This window comes from Ictalurus furcatus, chromosome 9, assembly GCF_023375685.1.
Source record: "Ictalurus furcatus strain D&B chromosome 9, Billie_1.0, whole genome shotgun sequence".
Lineage (NCBI taxonomy): Eukaryota > Metazoa > Chordata > Actinopteri > Siluriformes > Ictaluridae > Ictalurus > Ictalurus furcatus.
The window spans coordinates 8870501-8890785 of record NC_071263.1 but is presented as its reverse complement, the minus strand read 5'-3'; the positions used below and the strand labels follow the sequence as shown (position 1 = coordinate 8890785).

General features: G+C 40.6%; 1 protein-coding gene across 13 annotated transcripts in view; it reads left to right on the top strand.

Annotated features, from left to right (window-relative positions):
* The first annotated feature begins 2231 nt into the window (after positions 1–2231).
* fsip1 (fibrous sheath interacting protein 1) overlaps positions 2232–20285 on the top strand; it is a 53943-nt gene continuing 35889 nt past the window's right edge. For 8 of the 13 annotated variants that reach the window (XR_008386723.1, XR_008386724.1, XR_008386725.1 and 5 more), the window contains exons 1-7: positions 2320–2398; positions 11898–12064; positions 13309–13487; positions 14647–14710; positions 15789–15955; positions 16061–16142; positions 19377–19469. Coding sequence is in view for 9 of the 13 variants with exons in the window: in XM_053632272.1 (XP_053488247.1) it covers positions 13320–13487; positions 14647–14710; positions 15789–15955; positions 16061–16142; positions 19377–19469 (574 nt within the window). In the remaining 4 variants the exon portion in view is untranslated. Of the gene's footprint in view, positions 2399–11897; positions 12065–12284; positions 12382–12514; positions 13112–13308; positions 13488–14646; positions 14711–15788; positions 15956–16060; positions 16143–19376; positions 19470–20285 lie in introns of those variants that run through there. The other 5 variants (XM_053632274.1, XM_053632273.1, XM_053632276.1 and 2 more) reach the window with 5 other exon arrangements.

Below are 20285 nucleotides of genomic sequence, written 5' to 3'. Positions count from 1 at the left end.
ATTGAGCTGTGACAGCAGCTCATTGTCAACTGGATCCTGATCCAACCAACTTACTTAAAGTGTGCTTGTCCTCTATCTCCCCTGATAACCTCTATCTCCCCTGATCACCTCAACACCTCAACACTTCTCTTACCACCCATCTCTAACCTATCTCTATCCTCAAACTATCTCTATCCTACCATTTATATCAAAAGTCATTGAGAGGAAAGTGGCATCTCAGCTCCAGGATCCGCTGTTTTATAAAAAAAAACCAAAAAACAACAATAATCTGTTTGAGCCATTCCAATCTGGATTTCGCCCTAAACACAGCTCAGAAACTGCCATTGTTAAGATGACCTCCTTTGTGCAGCTGATTCTTGACTACTCTCCATTCTCATCCTCCTAGACCTCAATGCAGCCTTTGACACCATCTCTCATCGGAGTCATCTAGAATGTCTAGATATCCTTGGCACCGTACATCAGTGGTTCACATCCTACCTCACCGACAGGACACAATTTGTCCAAATAATGAGCTGCAAGTCAGAAACCTCCATTGTCACCAAGGGGGTTCCCCAGGGCTCAGTTTTGGGGCCTCTCCTATTTATCATCTATCTCCTCCCACTTGGCAATATCCTTCGACATCATGGTGTTCACTTTCACTGCTATGCTGACGATACTCAGGTTTACATGTGCACGAAGCCCTCAGCCTCTCTTCCCCCCAGTACGATCATAGCCTATCTTCATGACATCAACTAATGAATGACTAAGAAGTATCTGAAATTAAACAGCAATAAGACTGAGCTACTCATTGTTGGCTCAAAACAGCACTTGCAAAGATTTTCCATTCAGACAAGATGACCCTCTCCATTGACGGCTGCACTATACCAAGCTCCACTCAGGTTAAGAGCCTTGGTGTCATTTTAGATAGCACTCTCTCCTTTGCTGCAGACATAAACAATGTTTCTCACAGTGCCTTTTTCCATCTACGGAACATTACAAGACTACGCCCATCCCTCACTCAACACAGCACAGAAGTCTTGGTCAATGCTTATGTTACATCCCGCATTGACTACTGAAATTCCATCCTGTCTGGCATCCCTAATAAACTACTTCACTGGCTCCAAATAATCCAAACCAGTGTAAATTGTTATTATTTTGTTTAAAGAGCTTCTTTTTTTCATTTAGTACAGCCCTTCAGATGATAAATAAGATGGTTACATGTCTCCCAGAAGACAAAATACTAACAATTTACACCGATCATCCTGTTCAAAAGTTGCCTTCTTGAGCATCAGTGAATGTTTGCACCTTTTGTAATAGTTGTGTACGAGTCCCTCAGTGTGAAAAGATGGATCTCAACATCATACAGCCGCTGTTGTAAAGGGGTCAAATATGCAGATGCTGGAAAAGCAAAGCATGTGGCAGGACCTGGAGGATTTTTCTGGAGGACAGTGGGCAGTTTAACTGCTCAGAAAAAACAAGGGACTCATGAACAACTATCACAAAACGTAAAAACAGTCGTGGATCATCCAGGTAACAACACACAGTATTAAGAATCAAGGGTAAGTAAACTTTTGAACGGGGTAATTTTTATAAATTCAGCTATTATCTTGTCTTGTAGACTATATGTAAACATCTGTTATGTGAAATAGCTTATTCAAAGCAGAACTAAATAAAAAACAACATGGGATTTTTATGATCCCTCTCATTTTGTTAACAGTATAAAGATTTAGCAGATTCTGCAAGGGGTATGCAAACTTTTGGGCACGACTGTATATGCATATGTATAATTGTGTGTATATATATATATATATATATATATATATATATATACACACACACACACACACACACACACACACATTTATCACTGCATACTTTCCATCAACGACAAAGCTGTAAGAAACAACAAAGCTGTAAGAAATTAAATTAAAACTACAAGAAAAAGTGTTGATATTTAGTTTTAAATCTCTGTTTTTGTCATTATTTATCACCGCGCATCTTTGCACTCGGCGCGATTGGGGATTTCCGCGTGCTTGCCATCACTTCTCGATTTTCGTCTAATTTCCGTCCATTTATGAAACCCCGCCCACTTGCGGCGTAAGTACCTCCCACTTGGAGGTAAGTACATACTTGGGGAAATTTATATACCTGCGTCAAGTTTTTCAACACGAAACACTTCGGGATAGGATACACATGTGTATTCTAGCTCCTAGCTACTCACTCCTCGTTCCTCGCGGTACAATTAGAGAATTAATATATCATATAAGATGGTTGACGTCGGTCGATTTCCGGGTCACGGGCTGGAGGGCGCACCCTTTATGGGGGTTTTCAAACAAACTGGCAACCTTGATGGTTGCGCTTGGATACCGCGTCACAACATAAACAAGGGAAGCGCTGTGGACATTGCTCTAACAGTAAGGTATAAATATTTTCTTTAGGTCACTATGTTCAGTTCCACCATGAAGCTGTTTTGATAGATAATATCTAATGTCATAAACTCACCTTTTCTTTGTCACGTATCAGAATGATTCTAATGACTGATGATAACACAACGTGTTTTTGTTCGTATTTAGTTAAGACTGGTTGATTGTAAATGACAGGGGGCTCTAAAGTGAACACCCTCACTGGTGATTTGCATAGCTAGCAGAAATAAGCTTTCCTTGACAACAGAAAACTGAAGAGCACATGCACAAGAGACTGAGCTAAAAATGCAATTTAAACCGTGATACAAATTAATTTTATGTTACAACACAGGTTCCCTGTTCCGTGTTATTGTTGATGATTCCATATTTTTTCTCAACGTATAAAAAATATACCATTAATTAAAACAATTTAATTTAATTTGTTTGAGGTATGTTTCACAACGCCAGAATGTTCAACTATTAAACAAAATTTGTTTTGTGTCATATCTGTGATTTGTTTATTTGCTACGAAGTAAAAAAAAAAAAAAAAAAGAGAAAAAAAAGCTGGGTGATTTCATAATTTTTGCCAGGGGTTGTATTGCCATTAAATTGGAAACCCATTTATCCTGCATCACTTTGTTTCTGGGGTTAATAGTCTGGCATTGTGCCAGTTCCCAGACCTCAGTTTTCCTCTGAGATTTTTTATATTTTATTTTTTGTGTAATGGTGGCTTAGCATGTTCACCTCACACCTCCAAGGTTGGGGGGGTCCAATTCCTGCCTCCATCTTGTGTGCGTGGCATTTGCATATTCTTCCTGTGCTTTGGGGGTTTCCTCCGGGTACTCATGCTTCCTCCCCCAGTTCAAAGACGTGCATTGTAGTCTGATTGGCATTTCCAAATTGTCTGTAGTGTGTGAATGTATGTGTGATTGTACCATGTGTACCTGTGCCCTGAGTTCTCTGGAATAGGCTCCAGGCTCCCCACGACCTTGTGTAGGATAAGCGGTACAGAAAATGGATGGATGGACCTCTACTGCTGATTCTTTAGATTTGTTTACTCTGGGCTCTGTGCATATTGGGTACTTGGGCAAACTTTGGTCTGCAACAGTGTAGATAGTGTAAATAGTGTCATGGAAATTAGACAACACTCACAGACTCGTCCTCTGAAGGTAAAAAGGTTTATTACAGAAAGATGGTTAATACAGGATAGAATAATGAGAGCGCTCTGAAGCACTTGTGCTGAACCACTACTATATATATGAAACACCGAGCATGACACATTTCTGTGTACCGATAAGAAGCGGTTTGAAGCAGTTCAGACAGGCTTTGTTTTAGGGTCTTAGAAGATGCACAGATGAACCTTGAACAGAAGAACATGTTTGTGTCTCTGTAAGCAGATAAACATTCCATTCTGTACTGATCCAAGTGACATGACATGGCCTAATTAGGCATTATCCTCTGATGAGAATGAAACAGAACAAGAACAACTATTACAAAGTAAAAATGAATATTTTCCCCCATTTTATCATTACAAAATATGATAACTAAAATTAACAGAGAAATTACTATGCTGTGAGTACATCAGAACTTCAGAAACCTTTCATGGTTCAGCTGAATTCATCATAAAACAGACATAATGAAGGCGCTAAGGATGTTTTTGCGCATCTAAAGTATCCTGTAGTCAAGCAAGCTTATTTTACAGTGATATGAGAGTCGTCCTGGTCAAAGGAATATTTACAATAGACGTGAAATGGATGTCAATGGGTCATCATCGTCAGTGTCGCTGGGAGAATCTGATACCCAGTCAGGTTTAGGATATAAGTCAGGTTGGTCATCATAGGGATAGTAATCAGTCTTTGTCATCAGCGTTTGGTCATTAGTGATTTCAATGAGCATAAGAGACTGCTCCGAACGAGAGAAACAATACAAGGCAAAATGAGCAAGACAAGAAGAATTATAGCACCTATTGGTAGACAGACGGTTAATATCCACGAGATCCCCCGAGTACTGAGTTCAGCCAATCAAACCCCGTCTCGCTAGTCTGCGGAGGGTTGCGTATCGCAGACCGCATGTGTTCAATGATACAATAACCATTACAGTATCTCACAAAAGTGAGTACACCCCTCACATTTTTGTAAATATTTGATTATATCTCTTCATGTGACAACACTGAAGAAATGACACTTTGCTACAGTGTAAAGTAGTGAGTGTACAGCTTGTATAACAGTGTAAATTTGCTGTCCCCTCAAAATAACTCAACATACAGCCATTAATGTCTAAACCACTGGCAACAAAAGTGAATACACCCATAAGTGAAAATGTCCAAATTGGGCCCAATTAGCCATTTTCCCTCCCCGGTGTCATGTGACTTGTTAGTGTTACAAGGTCTCAGGTGTGAATGTGGAGCAGGTGTGTTAAACTTGGTGTCATCGCTCTCACACTCCCTCATACTGGTCACTGGAAGTTCAACATGGCACCTCATGGCAAACAACTCTCTCTGAGGATCTGAAAAAAAGAATTGTTGCTCTACATAAAGATGGTCTAGGCTATAAGAAGATTGCGTAGACCCTGACACTGAGCTGCAGCACGGTGGCCAAGACCATACAGTGGTTTAACAGGACAGGTTCCACTCAGAACAGGCCTCGCCATGGTCGACCAAAGAAGTTGAGTGCGCATGCTCAGCGTCATATCCAGACCAGAGGTTGTCTTTGGGAAATAGACATATGAGTGCTGCCAGCATTGCTGCAGAGGTTGAAGGGGTGGAGGGTCAGCCTGTCAGTGCTCAGACCATATGCCGCACACTGCATCAAATTGGTCTGCATGGCTGTCATCCCAGAAGAAAGCCTCTTCTAAAGATGATGCACAAGAAAGCCCGCAAACAGTTTGCTGAAGACAAGCAGACTAAGGACATGTATTACTGGAACCATGTCCTGTGGTCTGATGAGACCAAGATAAACTTATTTGGTTCAGATGATGTCAAGCGTGTGTGGCGGCAACCAGGTGACGAGTACAAAGACAAGTGTGTCCTGCCTACAGTCAAGCATGGTGGTGGGAGTGTCATGGTCTGGGGCTGCATGAGTGCTGCCGGCACTGGGGAGCTACAGTTCATTGAGGGAACCATGAATGCCAACAGATACTGTGACATACTGAAGCAGAGCATGATCCCCTCCCTTTGGAAACTGGGCCGCAGGGCAGTATTCCAGCATGATAACAACCCCTAACACACCTCCAAGACGAACCACTGCCTTGCTAAAGAAGCTGAGGGTGAAGGTGAAGGACTGGACCCTATTGAGCATCTGTGGGGCATCCTCAAATGGAAGGTGGAGGAGCACAAGGTCTCTAACATCCACCAGCTCCGTGATGTCATCATGGAGGAGTGGAAGAGAACTCCAGTGGCAACCTGTGAAGCTCTGGTGAACTCCATGCCCAAGAGGGTTAAGGCAGTGCTGGAAAATAATGGTAGCCACACAAAATATTGACACTTTGGGCCCAATTTGGACATTTTCACTTAGGGGTGTACTCACTTTTGTTGCCAGCAGTTTAGACATTAATGGCTGTGTGTTGAGTTATTTTGAGGGGACAGGAAATTTACACTGTTACACAAGCTGTACACTCACTACTTTACATTGTAGCAAAGTGTCATTTCTTCAGTGTTGTCACATGAAAAGATATAATCAAATGTTTACAAAAATGTGAGGGGTGTACTCACTTTTGTGAGATACTGTAATGGTTATTGTATCATTGAACACATGCGGTCTGCGATACGCAACCCTCCGCAGACTAGCGAGACGGGGTTTGATTGGCTGAACTCAGTACTCGGGGGATCTCGTGGATATTAACCGTCTGTCTACCAATATATAATATATATATATATATATATATATATATATATATATACACACACACACACACACACACACACACACACACACACACACCAAATTGCTGTATGTGGACTCGCCTGTATGTGTCTGCATGACGAGGGGACGTGTGACGTTCTGTGGGTAGCACTGTTGGCAATGATTCTTATGTCCAAAGGCGATACAGAACGGTTTACAGAGACGGCCAATATCTTGGCATATGGACTTTTAAGTACTAATTGTCGTCCAATCTGCAGCAATAGTCTACTAAAGAACTTCGCGGGCTTATGTGGGACCTATAGAAATCACGTTGCCTTAGGCACTTAGTCCCGTCACCATGATCAGCTAAATACCAAATTTGGGTAAAAGTGTGTGCGTCATGCACTTTTTCTGCCGCAACGATGTGATTGGCATGATTGATCATTAAGTCTTCCACCCAATAAACTTCAGTATCATGCTTTGGTTTATCTTTCCAGCTTAAGTGTCTACCCCCGGACTCCCAGTGTTGTCGGGAACGGTCCCAGTTATTTGTGAGTTTATTTCCATGACAGGGCTTACTAACCGATACCACCTATACCAGGAGAAGGGTGCACGATTAGGAATAGGTTTGTATGTATGAATGGATGTGCAGGTCGGCATCTAATGATTTGTGTGTAGTCTGCAACAGTAGTCTATGGTCAGGGAGCTTTGGGCGTAAGAAGTGAGGTAGCGAAGTCACGTCGAACAACATTTGCTCAGTTATTTTTTAGTGTCCCATTTTCTCTCTCTACCACCCCACCACTAGCTGGATGATATGCACAGTGCTGCTTTAAGTCAATACCCAAATATTCACCCACCTACTTAAGGGCATGGCTCTCAAAAGGTGTGTCATTATCACTGGAGATTATCATTATCACTACCGCATCTGAGTCCTGTTTGGACATAGTGACATGGAACTTTGAAGACAAGGACAACTTTGAAGACAAGGACAGTCCTGGGGGCACTGCCAAACTCCATCAACAACCGTGCGGCCTGGTTTGTGCCACACAGCCTTTTCCTCGTCCGCGTAGCCCGTGCTTGGACGTCTGAAAGCTGTAAAGAAGGAGTGATTATTTTCTTTTGAGTTTTGGGACCATAGATGCAGCTACTTGCTTTGCTGCACTGTCCACTCGCGCGTTACCTAGGGAGACAGGATCTGATTTGTTAGTGTGGGCATCACATTTGCATACTGCAATAGTTTTGGGAAGTAGGACTGCGTCCAGCAGCTTAGAGACTAGTTTGTGGTGGGCTATGTGTGTTCCTGAACTCGTCAGGAAGTTCCTGTATTTCCAAATTGTTCCAAAATCATGTACTACCCCAAAGGCATATCTACTGTCTGTGTAGATATTTACTGACTGTCCCTCAGCATGTCTTCATGCCTCCATGAGGGAATACAGTTCAGCTGCTTGTGCTGAAAGGTTTGAGGGGAGACTTCCTGACAGACTGTCTTGTGTGCGGTTACTACTGCATAGCCCACTCAATTTTTATCTGTCTCTGGGTCACGTGACGCAGACCCATCCACAAAAAGGATCAGATCTGGATTTTCCAATGGAACATCCTTCAGGTCGACTCTAGGGGAGCAGAGTTCGTTAGTCAGTACGACACAATCATGTGGTTCCCCGTCTTCCTCTGTTGGAAGGAGAGTAGCAGGGTTAAGGACAGTACATGGTTTTATAGTGACATTTGGCATATCTAGTAGTACAGTGTTATGGTGCAGCCACCGTTGGGTGGACAGGTGTGAGGTTTTCTGTTCAAGTAAGAGTAACAACACCTCATGTAGAACCAAGAGGTTCAATTTTGAGTAACCTACCAGGTCTCTGGATGCCACCACAGCTTTCTCAGCTGCTGCTACTGCACATACACATGGAGGAAACTCTGCAGTGACTGGATACAACTTACGTGAGAATGAGCTGTCCAACCTGTTGCATATGCCATCTCTCTGAGCGGTGCTTCTAGAATGGTATAGTTTAGAATGAAAGTTCTGCGATACGAACATATACCTAGGAAAGATAGAACCTCTTTCTTCGTCAGAGGCTTGGGAATCTTCTGGGTTGCAGAAAATCTCTGTCAGCTGAGAGTTTTTTTCCCTTTGCAGAAATGTCATGACCCATGAAGTCTCACTTTTTGTTGTACATACTGTAATTTGGAGAGACTGTCTTTGTGCCCTTCCTTAGCAGGATGCTGCAAAATTTTTATGGTGTCAGTTTCACACTGTGCCCTGGAGAAAGTGGAAGAGGTGCTAAGCTGTCCTTTAACATTTGGTTGTATATCGTTCGTGACTCTCAATACCCTTAACACAAGCGAGTGGAAGTGTAAAGACGTCCGTCAAATATGAATGCAAACTGAAACTGTCTTTATCAAGAGATATACTGAAAAAATGCATTAGCTAAATCTACAACTGAAAACCATTCGCTATTTGCTGGAACCTGGCTTAATGTAGTCTAAGAATTTGGCACGTCTGGAGCTCTCTGTGTGACTGCTGCCTAAACCGCTTCCAAATCTTGTACAAATCACCACTCATCACGTTGTAGGTTTTTTATTTATTTATTTATTTATTTATTTATTTATTTATTGCTTCTCACACTGGAAATATTGGAGTGCATACTGACGAATCAGGACAGGGAACAATGACCCCTGCTTTTAGTAGTGAATTAAATACTGGCTTAATTCCCTCAATAGTTTCTGATTTAAGAGGGTATAGAGATTGTCTGGGCCTAAAATCAGACTTGGGCGTGATCATGACTGGTGGTGCACTTCTAATCAGGCCTATGTCATGTTTCCCATGGGCCCACAGCCTGAGAGGCACCTTCTTCAATTGTGGGTGTATCTCTAGGGGTGTGGGTCTTGTCCCAAGGTTAAGAAACATTCCCTTGTCATGACAAATAACATCCCGGTTAACCTTACACATTTCCTGAAAGAATTTTTATAAACTCCCAGTGTCGGGCTGTACCATATGTTGGAGGTGGGTTTCTGTTCCCGAGCTGTAATTTTTTCACTCTCACATAATCTGACCCATGGTCTCATATCTTTCTACTGTTTGTTCTTTATTTCGGCTAATGAGACGTGAGGTGCTGATTCTGGGGAAAAAAATACACACAACTGCATGTCACTCAATTTGACTGAGCATGCACAAAATTTGTCACACCAATATAGGTACAGCTTTTTGCTTTCTGGGATATTCATAAACCATTCTTTCTCAAAATTAAAGTCTCTTCCTTCATGCATTTGTGTTGTGCAATGAAGGGCAGAGGACAACATAAAATCAACATAGTTGTCCTTCATCTTATCATGTGCCTACGTCAACAAACCAGCACAGGCTCTAGGCTTGTTATGCATGGACCATTGATAAACACAGAGCTCTGTTTCTTTAACAGATGGAGTTCCCAAAGATGAGTCCTCAATTATTGTTACTCTCTGAGGTGAGGATATCAAATTTAAGCGTAAAACACACATTAAGTCCTTGCCCAGTAGATTTACTGGACATGAAGATGAAATTAGGAATTGGTGGGTTACTCTTTTACTCTTTTACTCCGCTGTAAACTAGTGGTTCAGAGAAACGTTCTAATACTGAATGTCCCGTAACGCCCATGGAGCGCAGTGACCGTGAACTCATTTTCGGGGATTCTTTTAATTCGCAGTGTTTTATTACTGAATACGTTGCTCCTGAATCTACCAAAAAGTGACACTTTGTCCATCTGTCCATTAACTACAAGAGATATATACATGGTAACTGAGTAAAAGGAGAGGCATTATACTTTAAAAGGTTAAGGGTCCTGACTGGTTCAGACATTTGTGAATTGTCAGTCTGACTAATGTTGGATGTGGGTGTGTGCATATATTCCTGTTCTTTGTGAGCTAACTGATAGTTTTGGTGTCTGATGTCACCTCTTCTGTTCCCAGGTGCCTCACCCTTCCCTTAGCTCCGCCTGTCAGTTCGCTTCTGCTCTGGACAGTCTCTTGTAAAATGTCTAACTTTTCCTCAGATAAAACATGTGAAGTTCTATTTATCAGGGTTGCCACCTGGCCTTCCTCATCCGCGTCCTTTTGGTTTTCCTCTCCTCTCCATCTTTCTTTCCTTTGCCTCTCATGGGAGCTTCTCCGCGTGGATTGAATATCATTCTACCTGAGTCAGATTTCCAGTGTCCCAGGTAATGCGTTTTATGAGAGCAAAAATCTCTGGTTTCATACCATTCATGAAGCTGTTTCTGAGATGTGACTTCGGCTGCTTGTCCATCTGCCAGTGCTACTGGTCTTAATTTGCATCATGCACTTCAGTGAGACGAGATAGATACTGGGACACAGTCTCTGAATCTTGCTGCTTGCACTTTGCTATTTTTGTCATGTCCAGTCGCACAGGAAAGGTGTTCATCAGCCTCTGCTGGAGCGCTGTTATTTGTGCTCTGTACCTTGCATTGACTCTATCATCCCACTGTGGTTTGATCAGGCGGACCTCGTTCTCTGGGAATTCACATGAAACCTTGACCCACTCCGTGCCAAGCTTCGCCATGAGCAGTCGTCGTAGTTCATGAGTGGTGGGTCTGAATTCTCTGCACAATATCTGAAGTTCATCCCCAAATTTTCATCCTCCTACTTCGCGGAGCGCCGGCAGATGCGTCATGCTGCTCCTGATGTCTTCCAATGTTCAGGGTCTGTGAACTAGCATAGGGCCTCCTTCTCCGGCCACTTCTAGCATTGGGGCATTTACCATGGCGTGCATTGTCCCTTCTCTGTCCAATTTTGTTGGTCTGAAGCCCTCAGGCAGCAATATTGTTGGTCCCTTAACTTGGGATCTTGTGTGTAATGCCTCTGGTGAAGATAGAATGACTGGTGTATAGTTCGGTGGGGGTTGGTGGCTTAGTTCTGACAGGTTAGGATAGAGTGACTGTAGGCTGTGCCACTTCATCGTGAGCAGGTGCCTCTGAAACTGCAGGTTCCTCTGTCCTTACTGGCTGTGGGCGTCGCGGTGGGGATCGGCTTTCTGCAATTTAGCACACTGAGAAACAGATGAGGGCCCTGCCTGATATTTTTTTCTCTGTTTTATGTGCCTCGCTCTGCCATTCAGCAAATGCCTTCCAGTCTGCTAAAAACTGTGCTTATTATTTTTTTTTTACTTTTAGGAATATCTCTCTTCTTTGTCTCCAAATTAAATTTCTGTTGTTCTACCTGTCTAAGACAAAACTACCTTTTTCTAGGAAAGCACATTCTTTAACCCATACATCATATTGGTTCAAACATCCTTCACCATAATTCACACGCATAAACGTGATATTAGGATCAACATATGAGCACCCTGTACATACCATAGCATGTGTCACAGGATGAGCTTTGCTACATGTTTTTCCCATATTTTTTTTTTTTTTTACAGCTTCTATAACTTTCGAAGTTTTAATCAATTTAACATGCTATGAAAATCAAGTGAATATGCATTCTCGTTCACGGACAAAAAAGGTTCTTGTGTGTGCCAAATCTCTAGACATTCAATTAATCATATAACCTATAGGTTCAATAGCGCAAACCTTAAGAATGTAAAAGAGTTTTACACACGCATTTCTTATATCATTGACTCCCTTCCATACAGACAGCAATACACAATGACTTCATAAAATTCTAATTCTAAATTCTTGATGATTCCTACCAGTCAGTGGTAAGGCTGCATCGGTCTTTCGCTCTGCCCAACAAACTTTTCCACAAGCGTTCTCCGGTTTGCCTGTTGTCCAGAAAAGCTGAAAGGACTCGCGCAGCCCAGCCAGGAGACGCCAAATTGTCGTGGAAATTAGACAACACTCGCAGACTCGTCCTCTGAAGGTAAAAAGGTTTATTACAGAAAGATGGTTAATACAGGATAGAATAATGAGAGCGCTCTGAAGCACTTGTGCTGAACCACTACTATATATATGAAACACCGAGCATGACACACTTCTGTGTAATGATAAGAAGCGGTTTGAAGCAGTTCAAACAGGCTTTGTCTTAGGGTCTTAGAAGATGTGCAGATGAACCTTGAACATGTTTGTGTTTCTGTAAGCAGATAAACATTCTGTACTGATCTAAGTGCCATGACATGGCCTTCTTAGGCGTTATCCTCTGCTGAGAATGAAACATAACAAGAACAAAACTATTACAAAGTAAGAATGAATAATTTCCTTCACAATAGTTATTCACCACTATCTGCCATTTTGTTTGTGATAACGCACTCCTTCTCTTGTTCTATTGCTTAATTATTCATATCCATCATGCCTGTCTCTGTGCATAATCTAAATCTACAATCCTTTCTAAATGAAAGAAAAGTGCTATTTCCTCATATTGGTCTAATTCAATTAAATTTCATTTATATAGTGCTTTTAACAATAAAGCACTAAGCACAACGCAACTTTACTGAAATCCAGTTAAAGTTTTAGATCCCTAATGAGCAAGCCAAAGGCAACAGCTGCATAGAAAAACTCCCTGACACAACATAAGGACAAAACCTTGAGAGGAACCAGACTCAAAAGGGAACCCATCCTCTTCTGAGTGACACAATATAGTGTGATTATAAATCAATACTCTGCCACAACTTTATGCCATATTGCTAAAGAATACTGAGTGCACTGAAAAGCTGTTCATTATGAGTGTTTTATGATTACTAGAGTTTTTTTTCGTTTTGTTTGTTTGTTTGTTTTAAATCTACAGTACCCATGTGAAGTTATTCACTCATGAATGGGTGAGATTTCGGTATAAACAGTTCTTGGTACGTGCAATCTATAGGGTATCCACACTGGACCATCCACAGCAATCTTTGGGTGTCCATGTGGTGCAATCCACAGGAATCTCACAGCAATCTTTAGAGTATCAATGGGGCCATCCTCAGCAGCAGCAGTGAGTGATTCTTAGGTTGAGGAGACTTCAAGCAAAAATATAGACTCAGAATGGGTGGAGGGAGGGAGAGAGGGAGGGAGGGGGAGAGAGAGAGAGAGAGAGAGAGAGAGAGAGATTGCTTTTGTGATATTTAGCAGTCATCTTCAACCTCTCTTATTTCTCATGTTCACTTATATTTTATACTCATTTTTATTTAGAAAGATAAAACATGGACATTACAAAGGGCAGTCTGGATGACATCTCTCGACCAGCTTCAAATGAACGCTCTTGGCCTGGGAGTCGAGTGTCCAGTGTGATCCTCTCAGAGGGCCTGAGAATGAATCAGGACAAGATTGGGGCCCTAGAGGTCCTCAGCTCTGAGCTCACCGAAACTCAGGTGGTATAGACTTCCTTCTGAAAGCAGTTCTAATATTATAGATCTAGATGGTGATTGTTGGTGATTGCCTTACTGAGAATTGGTGATTTAAGATATTGATCACTACAGAACTCTGGCAAAGCGGTTGGAGTCATCAGATAGGTCTTGGCCTTTTATTTGTGCAGGCTTCAACCATACACACAGATTGTCTGCATACTGTCATAAATGCAACAGTAAATTACAGCCTCAATAATATTAGCAACTCTCGTAAAGTACAATACAAGACTGTAATAAAAACAAATTGTGGAGTGTGTTATCATACAAAGAAATATTAAACCTAAAATAATCATTGCAAACATTAGCAATATGAGCAGCTGCTTTAGCGATTCTAATCTGCCCATTAAACATTATGAAATGATGATCATACAGATCTCTAAACGCCAACAAGATTGCGTACTTGATGCCAGGAATAAACCTGTAGTGATGTACTGAAGCAATCCATATTATTAACAACATAAAGTCACGATTCAAATTTACTTTGTCACTAACATTATCCTGCACATATGAACTCTACGTGAATGAAAACACTGAAGCTCAGAGTGCTCCACTTATTTAATATAGAGAATATGTAACTTGTGCTAATACTATACATACTGTAGTATGTATGTAAAGAACTTGCAACATTGATAGTGGTCTGACATTTATCTTGGGGTTAGCAAAGGCTTGTTGTTTGGTTCATCTTTGACGGGGGAATATTCAGTAGCGCCACATATTGTTTCAGCAAGTGATGAACATTAGCTGCAAGACAGATGCTTTAGGCTTTTGTTTTAAATTACGTCACTTTACTAGCCTTTCAGAAACGTTCTAATAAATACTAGTAAAAGAAATACTAATGATATAATAGCATGTCAGAATATTACTAAGCCAATGAAGACATGCTATGTAGCTGTAGTATTTAGTAGAGTATTATGTAGTTTTGGATGCAGTTCAGAAGACTTTTCCTTGATGTCATGACTCCATCTAAAATGACCATTTCCTAATGTCAGTTCCACTTTTCCCCCCATTTTCTTCAATGTCTTTTTTTTTTTTTGTGTGTGTGTGTCCCAACATTATTGTCACAGTTATTTAATGATCAAAGCTAAAGCTTAATAAGCTGTTGTTTATCTTTTCTTTATATTAGAATCGACAGAACATAGAGGAGAATAACTTGGACTGCCCATCAGAAAACAGGGCCCCTGACCAAGGTAGGTAAATGCTGAGAAACAGCAATTTACAGTGTCCAACCCCAATTCCAAAAAAGTTGGGATGCTGCATAAAATGTAAATAAAAACAGAATGCAATGATTTGCAAATCTCATAAACCCATATGTTATTCACATTAGAACACAGAAAACATATATAAAATGTTTAAACTGAGGAAATGTACCATTTTAAGAAAAAATATAGTCATTTTGAATTTGATGCCCACAACATTTCTCAAAGTTGGGACTGGGGCAATAAAAGGCTGGAAAAGTAAGTGTTACTAAAAAGAAACCGATGGAGGTTAATTGGCAACAGGTCAGTAACATGATTGGTTACTGAATACTAGATTGCTAAATACTTTTGAAAGTAAGGTCGAAGTTTTCTATTTGAGAAAGCTCATGACAATAATCAGCACGACAGAACTTTTCATTGTGCATGAAATTGCTAAACATTTTACATTTCAACTCGGAAACCACATGGACAGGGATGTTTTAGCTCTGAAGTTCCAACTGTAGTGGATATTGCTTTTAATCCTCCAGATGTACAGAAGATACGCAGGTGAGTGTGTGAACAATGCTGCTCATGTTGCCACTGCTTCTGCATGCACACATCAAGTCAAGTGTCAAGCATAAACCTCCGTTTCATCTTGGGCCTTATCATACCACACTGGCATGGATTATTATTTTTTTAATAACAACATGCCCTGTCTTGAGTTACTCCTTGCAGTATGTATTCCATTTGAGACTAGATGTATCAGCAGAAGAGATGCGCTCTTTCACACTTGCTCTTTCTCCTGCTTCCTGACTTGGTTTTGTCAAGCAATGTAATGTAATTGCTCACCTTTCCTACCTATTCCACCTACTCCTTTGGTTTTTAGTCACTTACAGTACACATATGTTACTGATCAAAGGCTTCAGCTTGCAGACAATTCATAATGTCCATTTGGAGGCATTTGTCAAAAAGGTTTGGGAACCCCTGGCCTAACCCTTTGGTTCTCTCTCACTTTGGTTTTAATAAAACTAGCAAACCCACACTTGCATCTGTCTGTCTTTTTCATGATACACTCTTGATTATTCTTTAGGGATTCTATGCTTTACTGATGATGAGGTGAATAAAGATCCAGAGTTGCAGAAAGCCATCATGGAAATGAAAGAACTGGATAGAATACTGGCTACCACAATCTCCAAAGAAAAAGAAGTCAAAAAGCAAAGCAGAGAGCTCCATCAGAGACTCTGGAAGGAACTAAAGGTAAGATTGAATGTAGATGCACATCTGTAGAAATTAGTTTTGTATATCTTCCTCACACATGTGATTTTTCTGTAATGTGCTTATTTATTCTAAAACACTTTGCAGGATCACAACCCTGAAAGGAGTTCAGAGTGCACTGATGAAGCAGAAAATACCAGGTTGTTCCTAGCACTTACCTCCAGCACCTGTAAGTCACACTAAGGGCACAAAGCATTCTCCAATGTGTTTTGATCACTAAATTATAAATTAGAAAATTTTTACTTGTCAAATTTTTCAATTAGATTTTTGTGAATAATCAGTAGGATTTATAGAGAGTATTTCTATACTGAAAGTAGCCATAATTATAACAGCAGTCAAATCAAAAGGTTACATATGTAACTGTAGTTCTATGACTATTTTGAAGATGTCATGGCGGTTTCCTTCAGAACTAGTGGAGTATTTCTGTGCTGAGTATCAATAGCAAAGCATTTATTTTGTGACCGAGATCCCATGTTGGTTAGCGTATAAAATGACCATTCTTCTCAGTCAGAGAGATCAGGGCATAGAGACATGTCTACATATGTAATTTTTCATTCTACCTCTTTACATTCTGGACTGCCAGGGTGGTTTCCTTTGGAACTAATGGAGACAGCATATCAATTTTCATTGTCATGCTAGTTTATAATATGTCTACAAATAGTGCTGACAGCATACTTTATTGAAGATGAGAATCGCTCACAATTTTAATATTGCTCTGTATTGAGGATAAATATCACTCCATATAATTAAGCTTCAGTCTGGTGAAGTAGATGGTGAGCTCCATGCCATTGCTTTACAAACATACTGTACAAAATTGACAATACTCTGAGCCAACCAGGAAGTAGCCATAGTGCATGTCAACCAGGAGGTTGCTATAGTGTGCATCAAATTTACTGGAAGAAGTGGCCTCTTACTGTATTCAAATATGCTTGTGTTGTGACTTCCTTTATCCAATGGGCTAACCTGACTTTAGACAGCAGAGGCACTTTATGGTGCTCCCCAAAGCACAGTTCGTGAGTAACTAATTGGTTGCTGTCACTTCTACTAAGTGCTTAGAGCCCTCACTGGTCACAGGGCTGGCCTGAACGCATTCTTATTTGCAAGACCAATATCAATTTATTGCTGCACCAATACCTTTAGCAAGAATTCTGAATTTGGCCAGAGTGTGATATGTTTGCTCTTATCTCTGACACTGTGTGCTGACTAATGCATGCAGTTCACTGACTCATATGGCTATAATGATGGCCAGTTAATAATAATAAAAAAATGTACATCTGCACCCTGCCTTGTGCCCGATGCTCCCTGGGATTGGCTGCAGGTTTCCCCGTGACCCTGAAGAAGGAGTAAGCGGTAGAAGCTGGATGGATGTACATCTGCATCTGGCCTCTGTCCTGTGTGTGTGGAGTTTGCATGTTCTCCTCATGCTTCGGGGTTTCCTCTGGGTACTCCGGTTTCCTCCCCAAGTCCAAAGACATCCATTGTAGGCCCCCTGGGATAGGCTCCAGGTTCCTCGTGACCCTGTGTAGGATAAGCGGTACAGAAAATGGATGGATGGATGGATGTCAGAATATGGCATCAGAATATGGCAAATTCTCCAGATTAGTTACTTGCATTTGGTTTTGCATGAAGATTGGAGACCATTTATTAATTCATGCATTCAGCAGCAAACTATGAACTACTCCCCATTGCATAGACAATGCTGACATGTGCACTTTTATGGTAGACCCAAAATGTTTCTAGCAAAACTCCAAAATATTGTTCACTGTGTTAAATAGAGGTTTTATGCCCAGTGTTTTACAGCATAGTGAGTAAAACCATCTTCCATCATGAAAGTTCAAATAGTACATGAGTCAAGCTTCCAGTGATCAGGAGCTTTGACAGTTGGAATGTGGAAATATGTTTCTTTTAGCTCTATGGTTTCAAACCAGTCATGTTTACTCAATACTCACATCAGATCTGGTATGCATAGCATATGGAATAACAGTTGTTTTAAGAAGACATTTAAGTTTTTATTTAGAGCATGGCAGATTCTGTCTCCCTTTTTGGAATCTTGAGAACATCTTGAAAAGAACCTCATTAGGCACTCTGGCCCTGATGTACTGTTTATCCTGGAGAGACTGCACGTCTGGGGTCAGTTTAGCCAACTGGCTAGATCTTAGCCAATCTTTTGGTGTGGAGTCTCTGATCTAATATTATGAAGCTTCAATGTTTCAGTTATAGAGGTAAATACCAACACATTGTTGACTATCTTTTCAAGTACTCTAATGGGATGCACCATCACTTGCAGTGATTTGAGGCTTTTGTGTTCTGTTTTCCATAACTCCCCCGCTTCTATTTGAAATATTTGAAACTCACCTAAACAAGAATAATGTGAGGACTGGGCTGCCTAAAGGTAATACCTCAAGTGCTTATTTCATGTTTCAGGCAGATAGAGTTGATAATGTAGTGCCTCCTGGGCCTGTGTCTGGGTCTTGCGCTTGCCTTCTCACTTGTGTTAACAGACCCATGGATAATTGCTATAATGGCCCAGTCTCAGCCAGGCTTAATACGTGCCTGCAGCACATATGTTGTTGCATACCACACCAAGATGGGCCTCAAATATAGAACCAGAAGCAACTACTGAAAGTACATGAGAGTTTGTCTCTGTGTGAAGTAGCTGTACTAAATTCCCCTATGCTCTGCTCTTCATAACGCTGTTACATTGTTGCTAACAGTGCCTGCATTTACCTTATGCCCACTGCCAGGACAAGAGCATTCCTCCATTGAGTCACGCTCATGAGGTTTTCCACTGGATTTCTCACTAATTTAGTTTTGGCCAATTCCCACCCACCAGTCAGGTCTCATCTGTCGTTCAACAGCTAATAACTAAAGGCTATCATGTCCAACTGCATCTTTCAAAGTGTTGCTCATGCTGCATCAAGGGGCATTGTAATACACTCAGAGCAAAGCTCTATCCACTGCCTTCTGCATGAACTCACAGACAGCCAGATTGGCTAGTGTCACTGCGATTGACAGAAGAGAGAGTATGCCATCCTCCAGAGAGCACTGCAGATTTTGCTCTTTTGGATTAGAAATATTTGCTGAGCAGCGTCGGGATTCAAACGCATCATCTCTAGGCAATAAGGCAAAAGCTTTTTTTGTTTTACCACTTGGAATTAGTCATGGGGTGACGGCTTTGCAACTGGTATTCCACAAGAAAACCATAACACAGGAAGACACCACTGATTTTAAAGGAAATCATCCTGGCAGTATGGAACATAAGGAAGTGGAATCATAATCATGAACTTTTTGACCTCAGTTTAATCTTTTTTTTTTCTTCTATAAATGTAGTTAAATATGAATTAAAAGTTATATGAGATGAAAAACTTGTTGCTATGATACAAATTAACTTGATTCACTCTAGCCAAGGATTGCAGTGAAGAGGATTATGTACCTTTATTTGGGACCCAAGTCCCAGATCAAGAGAATGACCGAAGCTGCAGACCTGGAAATAAAGGCAAGAAATATTTGGTCTCTAATTTTTAATGAACATAATAAAATTGCATTGACCTGTCTTCCTGATCTAGGTTTACAGTAGTTTTGCTCATTTGCTGCACTAGAGGGCCTCCTGACATTACAAATCATTCTTATGTCTAAGTCAGATGTTTGTAGTTTTATTGGGTGTCAGGTAGGTTTATTATTGTAGAGTAATCTACGTGTAAAATTAACACTTAAAGAGAAAAAAACCCTTTATAAACCTAAATATGGTTGTAAAGAGCACAAAAAAACTTAAATTATATGTAATGTTTTATGCAATTCATCATGAGAATAGTGCTAAAAATACTAGTAATATGTCATCATATCCAATCATTATATATTACACAGTACTGTGCAAAAGCCTTACGCACATGCAAATAAATGCTGTCGAGCAAAGATGCCTTCAGAAATAATGAATAATTATGTTTCTACATTTAAAAAAATACTATAAAGAGCAGTAAACAGTAATAAATGAAATTAAGTCACTATTTGTTGTGACGAACCTTTGCTTTAAAAAAATAAAATAATAAATAGTAGTCTCTAGTACAATTAGTGCAGTGTTATAAGTAAATTAGCTGGTAAGTTTTACGGAGCATCTTGCAGAACCAGCCACAGTTCTCCTAGAGACTTTGACTGTTGCACTTGCTTCTTATTTTTGCAGCAAAACCCATCAGCCTTCATTATTTGTTTTTTGACATATAAACATTTTTCTTTTAACATTTAATTTTGCGTTGTAAAACTAATGTTTGGAAATCTAAAATGTTTTTGTACTGACTCGATAATGTAGAATGGAATT